The sequence below is a fragment of the Nerophis lumbriciformis genome, linkage group LG07 (assembly GCF_033978685.3).
Source record: "Nerophis lumbriciformis linkage group LG07, RoL_Nlum_v2.1, whole genome shotgun sequence".
Classification (NCBI taxonomy): domain Eukaryota; kingdom Metazoa; phylum Chordata; class Actinopteri; order Syngnathiformes; family Syngnathidae; genus Nerophis; species Nerophis lumbriciformis.
This window is the reverse complement of record NC_084554.2, coordinates 45,044,988-45,063,635: the sequence shown is the minus strand read 5'-3', so window position 1 is coordinate 45,063,635 and position 18,648 is coordinate 45,044,988. Positions and strand designations below refer to the sequence as shown.

The window sequence follows — 18,648 nt, the reverse complement described above, 5'->3', positions numbered from 1 at the left end:
CTTTAAGGCACGCCCCCAATATTGTTGTCCGGGTGGAAATCGGGAGAAATTCGGGAGAATGGTTGCCCTGGGAGATTTTCGGGAGGGGCACTGAAATTCGGGAGTCTCCCAGGAAAAGCGGGAGGGTTGGCAAGTATGCATTTTACCTCATTTTTTTATGCCTCCACAACCTGTAGAAAGGGTGGTCCTCACAAGTGATGATCAAAAACTTGGTGCCCATTCCAAATGATAACCAGTGTGTGTGTGTGTGTGTGTGTGTGTGTGTGTGTGTGTGCGTGTGTGTGTGTGTGTGTGTGTGTGTGTGTGTGAGACAAGCTGTGCAATAAGCAGGAAAACCCAAACTTGTATCGTCATTGCTATGTTTGGCTTTGCTTTTGCAAGATTAGGCAGATATCAGGCTTCAAAATATGTTGCTTCATTTTGAATGCAACTGCCCAGCACGCACAAGAGATTAAAACAATGTTGAGAACTTATTGAATTAGGTCCTGACGTTGAGCAACTCAAACATAACGTTGAAACAACATGCTTTTTGACGACGTTTATTCAACGTCAAGGTTGAAATGTGGTCATTTCCCAACCAACAACGTGGATCCAATGTTGGACATCAACGTTGTCTCAATTTATAAATACAATTATTTAGCTACGTTGTATGTATAATCAACGTTATATATCAATGTCTAGTGTCTGCTGGGGTTTGCTTACCAGGATTAGTTAAAAAAAAAGGAGTAGTCCCGTTACACCCTTTTCATATTCGATACAATACTGACGTTGGAGCCCTGAGTATTGGCCGATACCAGTATTTTTATCCGATACGATATCAGCAGGAAACGTACATACTTTTATTATTTAGTTGTGTGAAATGTGAGAAAAGGTTTGATCAACTGAAATGAGTCAAAGAGAGAAGAACGATTAGTTAAAAAAAACACTAACCTTTTTATTATTAACCGTTTTTAAGTTAAAGTGGGGTGGTATTTGGTTTTTTTGGCAACACTTAGTGGTCACAATAATTCATGAAGTTAAAGTTAAAGTACCAATGATTGTCACACACACACACTAGGTGTGGTGAAATTTGTCCTCTGCATTTGACCCATCCCCTTGTTCACCCCCTGGGAGGTGAGGGGAGCAGTGGGCAGCAGCAGTGGCCGCGCCCAGGAATCATTTTTGGTGATTTAACCCCCCAATTCCAACTCTTGATGCTGAGTGCCAAGCAGGGAGGTAATGGGTCCCATTTTTATAGTCTTTGGTATGACTCGGCCGGGGTTTGAACTCACAACCTACCGATCTCAGGGCAGACACTCTAACCACTAGGCCACTGAGAAGTTGAATTAATGATGTAGGGACGGCGTGGCGAAGTTGGTAGAGTGGCCGTGCCAGCAATCGGAGGGTTGCTGGTTACTGGGGTTCAATCCCCACCTTCTACCATCCTAGTCACGTCCGTTGTGTCCTTGAGCAAGTCACTTCACCCCTTGCGCCTGATGGCTGCTTGGTTAGCGCCTTGCATGGCAGCTCCCGCCATCAGTGTGTGAATGGGTGAATGTGGAAATACTGTCAAAGCGCTTTGAGTACCTTGAAGGTAGAAAAGCGCTATACAAGTATAATCCATTTATCATTTATCATTTATGTAGTAAGTTGAATGATGCAGACACGTTTGTTACTGGATACTTTCTAATACTGCCTTGCCGACTTTGTATGTGTAAGTAATATGCAACTGTAATTATTTGATTCTTGTTTGTATTGAAAAATGTGCTGTTTTATTGTTCAATGATTATTACCTATTTCTAGCTTGTGTGCTACTGTGTTCTTAGCTGTTGTGTAGTTGCTAGCTCCTCATAGTCTATAACCTAGCACTTTTTGTAAATGACTTGACTAAAATAAAAATAAATTGTGTTCTTATCGGAGGACATTTAGATATTAACTTTGCACAAGTAAACACGCTACAGGACTGCTAATATAGGACATTTGACATGCAAGCTGATATCATCCCATTTTGCTGATATCAATACCAAAATCGAGACACCCTTAAAATAGACATTACAGTCTTTTTTAAGTTCAAATAAATATATACTGTATATTATGTAACAAGAAATGTGTGTTTGTGTGTATTTGAGATAAAGCGACCTTAATTTTGACAAAAACAGACATCGAATGGGATAATAAAGGATGTGTTCCATTTTGCTTATTTAGTCTAATATTCAATAGTAGCACATTACATTTGCCAATTTAGCTTCAAGAAGGACATTTAAAATGTTGTTATGCTGCTAAAACTACTACTGTACTTGTAAACGCTCATTCTAAGAAGAAGTAACACTTCTCAAACTCAACACTTCGCTCAAGCCAAAAGATTTTAGACATTTTTTTAAAGCCGAGGAGTTTTATTTACTCTGCCAAAAATATGTAGCAATTTCTAGTCTTTAATTGTTTTTAAAATTATTTTGTATTTATTTATTTTACTTAAGTTAAAGTGTCTATACACACATTAGTATATTATGTTTTGTTTTTTTACGTCAATATTTTTTTTAATTTAATGTAATCTTTAATAATAAATATAATCTGTACCGGCATTGCATGTGAATGCCATCGCTGACAAGCTGCCGGCACACTCGAGTCAAACTGAAATGCTAACATCAGCATAATGTTAGCATTCTCGCAAACTTAGCATGTTTCACATACCAAATTATATGAGTCTGGGATAAATGGTTGCAAAATGCGCTAAAAAGTTTGCATGCTAATGTAAACATGCTAGCATGCTAACAGTTAGCACGTGTCACACACCGAGTTATCCGACTCTGAGGTAAACGGTTGCAAAATGAGCTAAAAAAGTTAGCAAGTGTCACATACCAAATTAATCGATTTTGGGGTAAACGGTTGCAAAGAGCTACAAATGTTAGCATGCTAACGTTAGCAATCTTGTGGCATTCACGCAATAATAATTTCCATCAACATCAATAATAGCATTAAAAAGGCATGGAATTGTTGACTCATGCTGGAATCCCTACACTACTACAATAGAAGAATGAAGAAAGACAACACACAGAATATTATTGTATTATATTATTTTTAGGGCTATCAAAATTAACAAGTTAACTCATGTGATTGTTCACAAAAAAATATTGCATTGTACATTGCATGTACACTCTTAGATGTATGATGCAATTTTTTTGGAGCGTACAAACTATTTTGCCTTAACCGCTATACGGTCAGTGATCAGATCAATGCATACGTCAGTATAAACATGAGTGGAGAGACTCTGACTTGTGTGCTCTCTGGCAGGTTTTACTCCAAAATACATCCTGAAAGAACTTGAGATCAAACTAAATATTAGATTCAAAAAGTCTGAAAGAACTTCAGATAAAACTAATTATTATATCCAAAATACATCCTGAAAGAACTTTAGATAAAACTCAAGTTTTGTGCAAAAAAAAAGACATGCATTCATGTAAAACGGTAAAAAAACGTCCCTCGATGACTTTCTGAATATAAAATAGCATTTGTGTACAAATAATGGGGTCTTTTATAAAGCAATTTTTTATATATGCAAGTGAGTAATCACATGTCAACAATCATGATTAATCCAAACTCCAAAATATGATTAATATGATTAAAAAATGAATCATTTGGCAACCCTAATTATTTTCAAAGGATGGCTAGCACATGTGATAGATATTCATACTGACCTCATTGATGGCATGTCCACAAGGCTACACTGTAAAAGCGTCTGTAGATTTTACTCAGTCATCAGAAATGTACCGGAAAATCATCAATCATTTTTCCAATCACAGTAATGCACTGTAAAAACAGGAAACGTAGATTTTATGACAAAAAGGTTTATAGCAGTGCACTGTAAAAAAAATAATTGCTCAGTCCGCAGAATTTTGACGTAAAAACACCAGTGGTGCAGTTTTTCAATTTGCAGTAATTTGATATAAAACACTGTAAATTTTATGGTAAAATTGTGGTGACTGAGCTGCCACTGAGCGGGTCTATTCAGGTCTATTTTCATACAAAAGGCGCACCGAATTATAAGGCGCATTAAAGGGGTCATATTAGGATTTTTTTTTTTAAATGTAAAACACTTCCTTGTGGTCTACATAACATGTAATGGTGGTTCTTTGGTCAAAATGTTGCATAGATAATGTTTTACAGACCATCTTTAAGTCGCTTTCTGACCGTCGCGTCAGGATGCGCCGTTTTGGGGGCGGTCTTATTTACGTGGCTCACCTTCGACAGCGTCTTCTCCCCATCATCTTTGTTGTAAAAAAAACGTTCAACTGGAACGCTATAATAACTAAAGTTCCTTGGGTGAATAATGTAAACTCACTACACCGGTATGTTTTAGTGCTTTCATGGGGAGTTTACTGACAGATATAAGTAAGAACTTTACACTACTTTATATTATAAATGGCAACAGCGGATGATGAACGTCCCATAACAAGAAGATAGAGAAAAAGAAGAAGCTTATCGACTACGGTGTCGTCACAGACTACAAAGGCGGAAACGCGCAAATTTTCAGGACTTATGCAGATCCCAAATACACATCAGCAGATCCCAGAAAGGGACGGCGTGGTGCAGTTGGAAGAGCGGCCGTGCCAGTAACTTGAGGGTTCCTGGTTCAATCCCCACCTTCTACCAATCTCGTCACGTCTGTTGTGTCTTTGAGCAAGACACTTCACCCTTGCTCCTGATGTGTCGTGGTTAGGGCCTTGCATGGCAGCTCCCACCATCAGTGTGTGAATGTGTGTGTGAATGGGTGAATGTGGAAATAGTGTCAAAGCGCTTTGAGTACCTTGAAGGTAGAAAAGCGTTATACAAGTATAACCCATTTACCATTTAAGAAAAGTTAGTTTTGCATAAAATTGCAAAACAAAACGCCCGATGAAATGTCTGCTAATATGTGCCAGTTTGCTGTCCTTACACACACCATAATAATACTAGTATGTTGAAGAGTATGTCTGACTACTCTAGCCGTAACGCACCGACAATCCATCAAGCGGTGCGGCTTCATAGCTTTTTGAGCGCCGTGTGTAATGTTCTATATTCTCAATGGAACATTTAAAGTTTTGGTGTTGTTCACTGGCGTCATATTGCAGTCTACACGTATTTCTTTATGTGTGACTGCCATCTACTGGTTACACTTATCATTACACCATGCACCAAATAAAATAGCTTCGAGGTTGGTAAGCACAACCAAAATAATTCCGTACATTAGACTCGTTATAATGCACACTGTGGATTTTTGAGAAACTTTAAGGATTTTAAGTGCGCCTTATAGTCTAAAAAATACGGTAGTTTGAATTTAGGAATTTTTACTCTACGGAAAAGTTGGGACTTCTTGACGCTCTATGGAAAAGGATCATCATGCTTCATCCACGTCCTATTATGAAAACTTAACGCTTCGAAATGTAGCATCATCCATACGTCCAATCTGTCCGGGTAAAGTTTGAAAGTCATCAGAGGAAATTTCTAGGAAGAGCTGGTAATTACCTGGAAATGACCTTTTTTGAATGTTTTGAGGTTAAAAATGTCCATATTAGTTGCAGAGTTGCATGTAAACTGAATTAGGCACACAGTCTGTGTGACACTCTCTACTACCTCATATTTATATATGGACGGTATGAAGCTGAATTCCTCACTTGTGTTGCTGTTGCATGGTAAAAAGCGCTATTTGGTCCCCTGGACTTATTGGCACATTTTCACTTTGGTACTTGGAGTAAAATGTTTGGCGACCCCTGTTGTAGACTGTTAGTGACATCACTGGAACTTTTTTTCAAGTACTTGTATTTCCTTTTTTTTATATTAGTTTTGAATCCAATACAGACTAAAAACAATCCCAGGTCAGAAAAAAGTGACTTCCGGAAAAGGCACAGTATGGCAAAGTGCGGGAAAGGGGCAACTGTATATGCTATTTTATTTTGATACTTTTATTGTTACATAATCTTGGGAATACATTTGTTTTCTACCATTTTTAATAAATATGTGGTATTAAAAAAATCCCCACAGCCCCTAACTTTTAAGCCATTTAAACCAATCAGATGATGGAAGACATTTGCTTCCGAAAAAGGCTTTTGGACTGATGAGTGATGCTATTGGGACTTTTATTTGTGTGATAAGTAAATATGATTTTTTTTTTTGTAATAGTTTTTAATCCAGGAAGGATGAAAAACAATTTGAGGAAATAATAAGTACTGTATTTGCAGTAAGTTCCTAATATTAGCAAAACACTCTTGTCATGTAGACAATTTTTGGCTTACATGTTTTCACATGTTCTTAAAAACAGCACAGCAATTCTGTCATATAGATGATCTTTGACTAGCATTTTTGTAGTTGATCCCTAAAACAACAGCGCATTAGTTTCGTATAGAGTAGGGGTACCCAAACTTTTTGACTCGGGGGCCGCATTGGGTTTAAAAAATTTGGCCGGGGGCCAGGCTATGTGTATGTATATATATATATATATATATATATATATATATATATATATATATATATATATAATCTTTATAACCCGTTTTGTCATTTAACATCAATTAACATTGATGTTCATCAACATTTAACATTGTCATGTTATCGATGGGAAAATTAATTTTTAGATCATATGATTTGCCTGAGCGGCTAGGAGACACCAAGAGTAACAGGCGGTAGAAAATGGATTAGAAAGGAAAGATTAAAATAAATAAATAAAATAAAAATTAAAAATTTTTTATTTTTTTTTTACTTGGGACTTCCTGTGGGCCGAATTTTGGATGCTTGGGGGCCGGATCCGGCCCGCGGGCCGTAGTTTGGGGACCCCTGGTATAGAGGATCTTTGACTAGCATTTTTGCTGTAGATCTCTAAAAACAGCAAAGCATCATTTTCATACACTGTACAGGATCTATGACCAGCGTTTTAGATTCCTAAAAACAGCATTGCACGCGTTGTATAAATGATCTTTGGTTGCGGCGAATCCCTAAAAGTAGCAGAGCAGGATCTTTGGCTAGCATTTTTGCTGTAAAACCGCAATACCGTTTTTTTAATATAGAGGATCTTTGACCAGATTCCTAAAAACAGCACTGTGCTTGTTGTATAAATTATATTAGACTACAATTTTTGCGAAAGATCCCTAAAAACAGCAAAGCACTCTTGTCATATAAGGTTGAGTTTTTTAATGCCCTGATGTGGGATCTGAGCCGGATGTCGTTGTGGCTTGTGCAGCCCTTTGAGACACTTGTGATTAAGGGCTATATAAATAAACTTTGATTGATATAGAGGATCTTTGACCAGCATTCTTGCAGCCGATTCCCAAAATCAGCAACACTCTCTTGTCATGTAGAGGATCTTTGACTACGGTATTTGCAGTAGGTTCTTAAAAACAGCAAACATTCTTGTCATCTAGACAATCTTTGACAAACATTTTTTTCACCAATTCTCTAAAAACAGCAGAGCTCTTCTGTCATTTAGATGATCTTGAACTACTGTTTTTGCAGTAGTTTGTTGCAATCATCTTTGATTACTTAGTGTTTTTTGGAAACATCAAAACACTATTGTCATAGAGACAATCTTTGACACATTTTTTCACAATTTTCTTAAGGACAGCAAATAACACATTCGCAGCAGAATCCCAGGATAGCGGAGCATTCTTTTCACATAGATGATCTTTGACTAGCCTTTTTGTAGTTGATGCCTAAAAACAGCACAGCACTTCCGAGTACTGGCTAAGTGCGGGCAATATGACATTTAAAGACATCTAATGATGTTTTAGCAGGACATTATTTGTCCTCCTCTGAAAAAGCTTCCAACCACAAAGGGAACGTCTCTAAAAATAGCCCTCATCCTTCCTTCATCCATTCAGTCCACTGGCCGTTCTGTGGAGTGTTTTTTTCCTGGAAGGCTTCAGAACGCTCGGACAACAACGCCCACGAGGCCGTGCCGCCTGGCACAGGCTGTGAAAGTGACCAAGAGGACCTAAAAATGCCTTCTTCCTGTAGTAACAGGATGCAAGGAGATGGACTGGAGACACGTCCGACACATCCTGGCGTCCTCCTCAAGCGCCTCAGCTCCTCCTCCTCCTCCATCTTGGCAGGCTGGGTTAGGTAAGAGGGCCGCACAGGGCACCTCAGAGGAGACTTGAATGGCTTTCAGAGGATGAAGAGGAAACCGAAGCGGAGACTGGAAGGGTCCTCTCACTCTGGGAGGGGCAGGAGGTGGAGGTGGGGGTCTACCTGTTCCCTTGGGAGAGGGTGTGGGACCTCCAGTGTGACAGCGACGCTGGTAAACATTTCCTCACAACAAGTTTACACAAGAAGCCAAGCAGCCAAGAAGATTACAAAAGCAACCCCGCCTGCATTCAACCATCAGAGCCTTCAAGTTTCCTCTCATAAATTTAGCCTCAAACCTGAACTCATACCAGAACAATCTTTTTTTAATCATCTTCTTTTTTTTTTACGCGGCCCCAAAATATTCACTCTCACATATTGCATTTGAAAATAAACTATATTGCCAAAAGTATTTGGCCACCTGCCTTACTCACATATGAACTTGAAGTGCCATCCCATTCCTAACCCACAGGGTTCAATATGATGTCGGTCCACCTTTTGCAGATTACAGCTTCAACACTTTTGGGAAGGCTGTCCACAAGGTTGCGGAGTGTGTTTATAGGGATTTTTGACCTTTTTTCCAAAAGCGCATTGGTGAGGTCACACACTGATATTGGTCGCGAAGGCCTGGCTCTCAGTCTCTGTTCTAATTCATCCCAAAGGTGTTCTATCGCGTTCAGGTCAGGACTCTGTGCAGGCCAGTCAAGTTCATCCACACCAGACTCTGTCATCCATGTCTTTATGGACCTTGCTTTGTGCACTGGTGCAGTTGCTCAGCCATGGAGACCCATTCCATGAAGCTCTCTGCGTACTCTACGTGGGCTAATTGGAAGGTCACATGAAGTGTGGAGCTCTGTAGAAACTGACTGTGCAGAAAGTCGGCGACCTCTTTGCACTATGCGTTTCAGCATCCGCTGACCCCTCTTTGTCAGTTTGCGCACCTGCTGCGGAGTGGGGTGTGTGGGGGATCGGCTTCGAAGCACTGCTGGCAGGTGATTGGATTGCCCCAGCTGTGGCTGAGCATCTAATCACCTGTCATTCTTATCAGTAGCTGTCGGAGCCATGGAACACTAGCTGGGACACACGCTGGAGAGCGGAGCAGCAAGACAGACGGACAGCAGGAAGCAGAGACTGAAAAGTCGGGAAGCTGAGTGCTGCCGCGGCGTGTGTGAGAATATTAAAGATTGTTAAACGAAGACAGATGGACAGCAGGAAGCAGAGACTGAAAAGTCGGGAAGCTGAGTGCTGCCGCGGCGTGTGTGAGCATATTAAAAATGGTTCAAACCAAGACTACCTGTCCTCCAGTGCAAGGCTGTCGATGTCAGGGGAACCCACGGGAAAGGAACTGTCACATCTGGCGCCCAACTTCCCTGACACCGAGGATGACGGCGCTCAACCCACTGGCATTGATCAGGGACAGATCAGAGTGAGTCGTGACGCTCAGACAGGAATGGAAATCACCCAGTTGTTGGTGCCAAAAAGCCGTCGGGAAATTATTTTCCAGGCGGCTCATTATAACCCCATGGCCGGACATATGGGGTACGATAAAACACTAAACCGGGTAATGGTCCGATTCTATTGGCCAGGCATCCGGGCAGACGTGCGCCGCTGATGTGCGGCCTGCCCGGCCTGCCAGCTAGTCAATCCAGCGGCCACCCCCAGAGCGCCTTTGCGCCCAATACTACTCATAGAGGTCCCGTTTGAACGAATTGGCATGGACCTCGTCGGATCATTTCTCCCGAGTACCTGGGGATATCGTTTTGCGTTAGTTCTGGTGGATTATGCAACTCGATATCCTGAAGCAGTGCCGCTGTGGTCCATCTATGCAAAGAGTGTGGCGCAGGTGCTGTTTCAGGTCACCTCCCGAGTCGTAATCCCGAAAGAGAGTCTGACTGACCAGGGCACTTCATTTATGTCACATACGGTGAAAGAGCTGTACGGATTATTGGGTATCAAGTCTATTCGGACCAGTGTTTACCATCCGCAGACCGACGGGCTGGTGGAGCGGCTGAATAAGACCCTGAAATCCATGATCCGTGAATTCGTGCACGAAGATAAGCCTAATTGGGATAAATGGTTAGATCCTCTATTATTTGCAGTGCAGGAGGTTCCCCAGGCCTCCACGAGGTTTTCCCCCTTTGAGTTATTGTTCGGCAGGAAGCCGCGCTGGATTCTAGACCTAGTTAAGGAAAGCTGGGAGGAAGGTCCGAGCCCCAGTAAAAATTAAATTCAATACGTCCTGGACCTGAGAGCAAAACTCAACATACTAGGTCACTTATCACGTGAAAATCTGCTGCAGGCCCAGGAACGTCAACAGAGGAATGCAACTGAGACAATTTTCTCCGGGAGATAAAGTGCTTGTGTTGCTTCCAACTTCCAGCTCCAAATTACTTGCCAAGTGGCAAGGGCCCTTCGTGGTCACACGACGAGTGGGGGATGTTGATTATGAGGTGGCGCGAGGGCGGGGCGGGGCGACACAAATCTACCACCTCAACCTTCTTAAATTATGGAGGGAGGCGTAGCCTGTTTCTCTGGTGACGGCGATAGAGTAGAGCGAGGAGCTGGGTTCGGAGGTTCCCCGTTCCACCCTCTCCTCTGTGATGACTAGCTCACACCGTCCCAGAGAGCAGATGTCGCCACGTTGCAGTGGCGTTTTGCTGATGTTCTCCCCCCTGCCAGGCCGCACAAACCTCATTCAGCATCACATAGAAACCAGCCCGGGCGTGGCGGTGCGGTCCAGGCCCTATCGGCTACCTGAACACAAACGCAAAGTGGTTTGGGAGGAATTTAAATCTATGCTGGAGTTGGGGGTAATAGAAGAATCACATAGTGCTTGGTGCAGCCCCATAGTTCTGGTGGGTAAGAAAGATGGGTCTGTACGGTTCTGTGTGGATTACAGAAAGGTATATGATGTGTCATGATTTGATGCCTACCCAATGCCCCGGGTCGATGAGCTCCTAGATCGGCTGGGCACTGCTCGTTTTTTTCACGACACTGGATTTAACTAAAGGCTACTGGCAGATTCCCTTGTCTCCAGAGTCCAAGGAAAAAACGGCGTTCTCCACTCTGGAAGGTTTGTACCAATTTGTGACACTTCCGTTCAGCTTGTTTGGTGCGCCCGCCACGTTCCAGCGCTTCATGAACCGGGTGCTGCGTCCCCACGCTGCATATGATGTCCAGAGTGGCAGCTGGGCGGAGCATGTGCAGAGGGTGGGGGCGGTGCTCGAGTCCCTGAGGCAGGCAGGGCTTACCGCCAACCCGACGTAGTGCGCGGTTGGCCGGAGGGAGGTACAGTATCTGCAGTACCACTTGGGAGGAGGGCAGGTGCGTCCGCAAGTAGACAAGACGGCAGCAATTGCGGCCTGTCCGACTCCTAAGACCCAAGACAAAAAAAGAGGTGAGACAGTTTTTAGGGATGGCAGGTTACTACTGGTGGTTCATTCCCCAGTTTGCGGACCTGACCAGCCCACTAACTGACCTCACCCGAAAGGGTGATTCAGATCTGGTCCAGTGGACGGAGCAGTGCCAGCAGGCGTTTGAGAGGGTTAAAAAGGCCCTCTGCGGGGAGCCCATCCTACACATGCCTGATTTTTCGGTCCCGTTCTGTTTGCAGGCTGACGCGTCGGGCAGAAGACTGGGGGCTGTTTTGTCCCAGCAGGTGGGGGGCGTTGACTGCCTTGTGTTGTACATCAGCCGGAAGCTCTCGGACCGGGAGGCGAGGTACAACACGGTGGAGAGGGAGTGCCTCGCCATCCGGTGGGCGGTCAGTGCCCTCCAGTATTACCTGCTGGGGCGCTCATGCAGCCTCTGCTCGGACCACAAACCCCTCTAGTGGCTCCATTGTACGAAGGATGCCAACGTGCGGATCACCCGTTGGTATCTAGCATTACAACCCTTCAACTTCAGAGTGATCCACAAGCCGGGGGCGCAGATGGCCGTAGCTGATTTTCTCTCCCGCTCCCATACAGGGGAGGGGGGGGGAGTAGGTGCGGCCGGACGGCTTCTCTGGCGGTGGAGGTCTGTGGAGGAGGGCGTGGTTTGCGCTCCTGCTGCGGAGTGGGTTGGGGATCGGCTTCGAAGCACAGCTGGCAGGTGATTGGATTTCCCCAGCTGTGGCTGGATCATCTAATCACCTGTCATTCTTATCAGTAGCGGTCGGGGCCATGGGACACCAGCTCGGACACACGCTGACACACACGCTGGAGTCGGAGCAGCAAGACAAACGGACAGCAGGAAGCAGAGACTGAAAAGTCGGGAAGCTGAGTGCTGCCACGGCGTGTGTGAGCATATTAAAGATTGTTAAAACCAAGACTACCTGTCCTTCAGTGCAAGTCTGTCGGTGTCAGGGGAACCCACGGGAAAGGAACTGTCACAGTGGCCTACCACTTCGTAGTTGAGTTGCTGTTGTTCCCAAACTCTTCCATTTTCTTATAAAGTTGACTTTGGAATATTTAGGAGCGAGGAAATTTCACGATTGGATTTGTTGCACAGGTGGCATCCTATGACAGTTCCACGCTGGAAATCACTGAACTCCTGAGAGCGGCCCATTCTTTCACAAATGTTTGTAGAATCAAGTGCTTGATTTTATACACCAGTGATTAGGACACCTGATTCTGATCATTTGGATTGATAACCAAATACTTTTGGCAATATAGTGTATGTCAAAGCAAGAGGTGGCGCTATCACCTGCTTTCAACCGTCAGAACCTTCATGTTTCCTCTCATAAATTTAGCCTCAAACCTGAACTCCATCCATGCATCCATTTTCTACCGCTTGTCCCTCTCGGGGTCACGGGGTGGCTGGAGCCCATCCCAGCTGCATTTGGGTGGGGTACACCCTGGACAAGTCGCCACCTCATCGCAGAATAATCTTTTTTTTAATCATCTTTTTGTAACGCGGCCCTAAAATATTCATACTCACATATTGCATTTGAAAATATGTCAAAGCAAGAGGTAATGCTATATATAACCCCTCAAAAGCAACCCCGCCTGATTTCAACCGTCAGAGCCTTCAAGTTTCCACCCATATATTTAGCCTCAAATCTGAACTTATTCCAGTATTTTTTTTAATCATCTTTTTTTAACGCGGCCCTAAAATATTCATACTCACATATTGCATTTGAAAATATGGCAAAGCGATAGGTAGCGCAAATAACCCCTCAAAAGCAACCCCGCCTGATTTCAACCATCAGAACCTTCACGTTTCCTCTCATAAATTTTACTTCAAACCTGAACTCATTCCAGTATAATATTTTTTGAATCATCTTTTTTTTCATGCGACCCTAAAATATTCATACTCATATAAATTGATTTTGAAAATATTTCAAAGCAAGAGGTGGCAATATAACCTCAATCCAACCAATCAGAAGACAGAAGAAAGTAACTTCTGCAAAAGGCCAAACATTCATAACGTGAAGAAATGAGGCATGATAATACGTATGAAATGAGAGCAAAGTTGTTCCTGAAAAATACAAATAAAACCAATCAACAAAATAAACTACGCAATTAAAAATGTGTTTTTAAGTAGAATGTTAAACAATGTATTACTTTAAACTCCACCCTACAGACCAACAAAGTTATATGAAATTAATATATGTTTTTAAGTCCGAACCTGAACTCTTTGACTTTTACCCTCCACACCAACAGGGGGCAGCAAAGCATTACCAGGAGGTGAAAATGTTAAATCCTTAAAAAATATTTTTTCAAATAAATAATGCATCATGAAGTAAATATGGATCAAAATGCGTTTTTAAATCAACATTTTCCAATTCCATCATCCAGGTGATTATACGATCACATTATATCACTAACTCCATATTTCTATTTCCTGTCCCTGTCATGACCATTTAGAGCAGTGATTTTCAAAATGTGGTGTGTGCACCAATAGCGGTATACACAAGAATTGCTTGATTAAAAGAACAGTGTTTTATTTTCCTATATTCAAACACAGTGTTACTGTTCAAACTGTGTGTAATGTTACAGTGACCAAACATATTACATATACTTGTTAAATAAAACCTCTGCCTTGTTTTTAATTAATACTTAGGCCTACTATGCTACTGCATTTTAATGTTTCATTATGGTGGTACTTGGAGAGCCAAAGGTTTTCTGAGGTGGTACTTGGTGAAAAAAGTTTGAGAACCACTGATATAAGGTGTTCTGTTGAGCTTAGAAAATTTTGCATCTACAAACCCCGTTTCCAAATGAGTTGGGAAATTGTGTTAGATGTAAATATAAACGGAATACAATGATTTGCAAATCCTTTTCAACCCATATTCAGTTGAATGTACTACAAAGACAAGATATTTGATGTTCAAACTCATAAACTTTATTTTTTTTTGCAAAAAATAATTAACTTGGAATTTCATGGCTGCAACACGTGCCAAAGTAGTTGGGAAAGGGCATGTTCACCACTGTGTTACATCACCTTTTCTTTTAACATCACTCAGTAAACGTTTGGGAACTGAGGAGAAAACATTTTTTAAGCTTCTCAGGTGGAATTCTTTCCCATTCTTGCTTGATGTACAGCTTAAGTTGTTCAACAGTCCGGGGGTCTCCGTTGTGGTATTTTAGGCTTCATAATGTGCCACACATTTTCAATGGGAGACAGGTCTGGACTACAGGCAGGCCAGTCTAGTACCCGCATTCTTTTACTATGAAGCCACGTTGATGTAACACGTGGCTTGGCATTGTCTTGCTGAAATAAGCAGGGGCGTCCATGGTAACGTTGCTTGGATGGCAACATATGTTGCTCCAAAACCTGTAAGTACCTTTCAGCATTAATGGCGCCTTCACAGATGTGTAAGTTACCCATGTATTGGGCACTAATACACCCCCATACCATCACAGATGCTGGCTTTTCAACTTTGCGCCTATAACAATCCCGATGGTTCTTTTCCTCTTTGGTCCGGAGGACACGACGTCCACAGTTTCCAAAAACAATTTGAAATGTGGACTCGTCAGAATACAGAACACTTTTCTACTTTGTATCAGTCCATCTTAGATGAGCTCAGGCCCAGCGAAGCCGACGGCGTTTCTGGGTGTTGTTGATAAACGGTTTTCCCCTTTACTTAGGAGAGTTTTAACTTGCACTTACAGATGTAGCGACCAACTGTAGTTACTGACAGTGGGTTTCTGAAGTGTTCCTGAGCCCATGTGGTGATATCCTTTACACACTGATGTCGCTTGTTGATGCAGTACAGCCTGAGGGATCGAAGGTCACGGGCTTAGCTGCTTATGTGCAGTGATTTCTCCAGATTCTCTGAACCCTTTGATGATATTACGGACCGTAGATGGTGAAATCTCTAAATTCCTTGCAATAGCTGGTTGAGAAAGGTTTTTCTTAAACTGTTTTGCTCATGCATTTGTTGACAAAGTGGTGACCCTCGCCCCATCCTTGTTTGTGAATGACTGAGCATTTCATAGAATCTACTTTTATACCCAATCATGGCACCCACCTGTTCCCAATTAGCCTGTTCACCTGTGGGATGTTCCAAATAAGTGTTTGATGAGCATTCCTCAACTTTATCAGTATTTATTGCCGCCTTTCCCAACTTCTTTGTCACGTGTTGCTGGCATCAAATTCTAAAGTTAATGATTATTTGCAAAAAAAAAAATGTTTATCAGTTTGAACATCAAATATGTTGTCTTTGTAGCATATTCAACTGAATATGGGTTGAAAATGATTTGCAAATCATTGTATTCCGTTTATATTTACATCTAACACAATTTCCCAACTCATATGCAAACGGGGTTTGTAGTTTCGACATAGTGTTTTTACAGTGTATTACTGTAAATGTAAAAACGGCACCGCTGTTTTTTTTTGGTTTTTTTGCAAGACAATTCTGGCAACTAAGCTGCCAGAATTTTTAGCGTAAAATCACCAGTCATTTTTAATTTTTACTATGCATTGCTGTAAATATAAAAACAAGACTTTTTTTTTTTTACCAAAAAAATCCACTGACTTTTTTTAACAGTGTTTTCCTTCTGCGCTGTGTTGTCATGGTAGCGGATCTCACGGCCGTGAGGCACTAACATGACGTCTGTCCTCCCGCAGTTCCCCCACCACAGCCTGAGTCCGGACCAGAGGAACATCCTGTGGAGCAGCAAGCAGGGCTTCACCATCCGCAGTCCCACCTTCTTCTACATCGGCCTCTTCTTCTGCCAGAGCGTCGTGGACGGCGTCACGCACAAGTCGCGTATTTACTTCGTCCACAGACCGGGTCAGCCGCCGTCAGCCTCGCGCTTGAGTCTCGCGCTCGATGCTTTTATTCTGAAGTGTCCCGTAACGAGTGCTTCCTGTGTGTTGTTCCAGTGAGTGAAATCATGGATGTGTATCTGAACAGCACCGGCCCCGTGCAGGCCTTGAAGGGGGAGAGGCTGGTTCTGAACTGCACCGCCACCGGAGAACTCAACACCAGGGTCAACATCACCTGGGACTACCCGGGAAAGGTGGGACCATCAACACGACACAATCATATACACCTGTGGCGTTCCTGTCCAATGACAAGTGGTGTACTTCCTGTCTGTACAGAGCAGCGCCAGAGGCTCCACCTCCAAACGCCTCCTGAAGCACAGAACCCACATGTTGTTCTACAGCATCCTCACCATCACAAAGCTGCAGCGCTCCGACCGCGGCCTGTACACCTGCCGCGTCAGCAGCGGCGACAAGACCAAGCAGCAGAAAGTCACGGTGACCGTCTATGGTGAGCGTTTGTTTACAGACGTACTGTGCCTTTAAAGCAGGGCTGTTCACCTGGCAACCCGCCGCCAGAGTAGTCTGCGTGTTCAGTTCAAAACAAACTTTTTTTGCAGCACATTCCTGAAAACAGGAAAGCGTTTCCATATAGATCATATGTGTCAAACTCAAGGCCCGGGGGCCAAATCTGGCCCGCCACATTATTATATGTGGCCCGCGAAAGCCTGGAAATAGAATGCGTTAATAAAATGCTTAATCTTTTCTTACTAAATGTGTTTGTTCTAGGGATGTCCGATAATGGCTTTTTGCCGATATTCCGATATTGTCCAACTCTTTAATTACCGATACCGATATATACAGTCGTGGAATTAACACATTATTATGCCTAATTTGGACAACCAGGTATGGTGAAGACAAGGTACTTTAAAAAAAATAAAATAAGATAAATAAATTAAAAACATTTTCTTGAATAAAAAAGAAAGTAAAACAATACAAAAACAGTTACATTGAAACTAGTAATTAATGAAAATGAGTCAAATTAACTTTTAAAGGTTAGTACTATTAGTGGACCAGCAGCACGCACAATCATGTGTGCTTACGGACTGTATCCCTTGCAGACTGTATTGATATATATTGATATATAATGTAGGAACCAGAATATTAATAACAGAAAGAAACAACCCTTTTGTGTGAATGAGTGTGAGTGAGTGTAAATGGGGGAGGAAGGTTTTTTTGGTTGGTGCACTAATTGTAAGAGTATCTTGTGTTTTTTATGTTGATTTAATAAAAAAAACCAAAAAAAACCCGATACCAATAAAAAAAAAAAACGATACCGATAATTTCCAATATTAGATTTTAACACATCTCTAGTTTGTTCTTTTCCTTTTGACATTAAAAATCAAAATATTATATTATCATCCATCCATCCATCCATCCATTTTCTACCGCTTATTCCCTTTGGGGTCGCGGGGGGCGCTGGAGCCTATCTCAGCTACAATCGGGCGGAAGGCGGGGTACACCCTAGACAAGTCGCCACCTCATCGCAGGGCCTTATATTATCATGTATTCCAAAAATATTTTTTGTTAAAATAAAGATAAATACTGTACTTAAATATCTGCTTGACTTATGATTTCATAACAAATGATCAGTCAAATTGTAGACTGTAAAATTGACAATAGATTTTACGGTTGAATTTCGCCTACTGAGTTTTTTTTACCGTAAAATCAACTTTGGTACAGTTTTTTTCCATATACAGTAAGACCCTAAAACATTAAAAAACAAACAACAAAAAACATTAAAACATCAACATTTTACGGTAAAAAAAAACCTGGCAGCTCTGTTGCTTGAATTTTCCCGCTAAAACAGTGATATTATTTCTCCATTTCATTCCATTTATTCAATTTTTTTATATGCTGTAAAAAACCCACTGCTTTTATTTTAAAATCCTGGTGACTGAGCTGCCAGTTTTTAAAGTAAAATTTAAATGTTTTTTTTGCAGTTTATGGAAAAAAAAAATATTGTTATGTATTATATGTATACATGTATATTCATATATGACTCATTGTTAAAAGCGGCCCTCTGAGGGCAACCATAACTGCAATGTGGCCCTCAATAAAAACCAGTTTGACACCCCTGATATAGATGATCTTTGACAGCCTGAGATCCCTGAAAGCAGCAGTGCACTCCTGTCATCATGTACAGGATCTTTGAGCCGCGTTTTTACAACATATTTGTAAAAATGGCAGAACAATATTTTCATATAGATGATCTTTGACTAAGATTTTTGTTTCAAACCTTTAAAAACAGCAGATAACGGCGGTCATTTGCTGGATCTTTGACCAGCGTTTTTACAGCAGATTTTTCTAAAATTGGCAAAACAT

General features: G+C 42.0%; 1 protein-coding gene across 1 annotated transcript in view; it reads left to right on the top strand.

The window, feature by feature from the left end:
- The window catches only part of flt1 (fms related receptor tyrosine kinase 1), a 109,143-nt gene that overhangs the window by 30,242 nt on the left and 60,253 nt on the right, over nt 1-18,648 (top strand). The window contains exons 6-8 of the mRNA XM_072913525.1: nt 16,126-16,291; nt 16,384-16,520; nt 16,603-16,774. Coding sequence (XP_072769626.1) covers nt 16,126-16,291; nt 16,384-16,520; nt 16,603-16,774 — 475 coding nt within the window. The remainder of the gene's footprint in view (nt 1-16,125; nt 16,292-16,383; nt 16,521-16,602; nt 16,775-18,648) is intronic.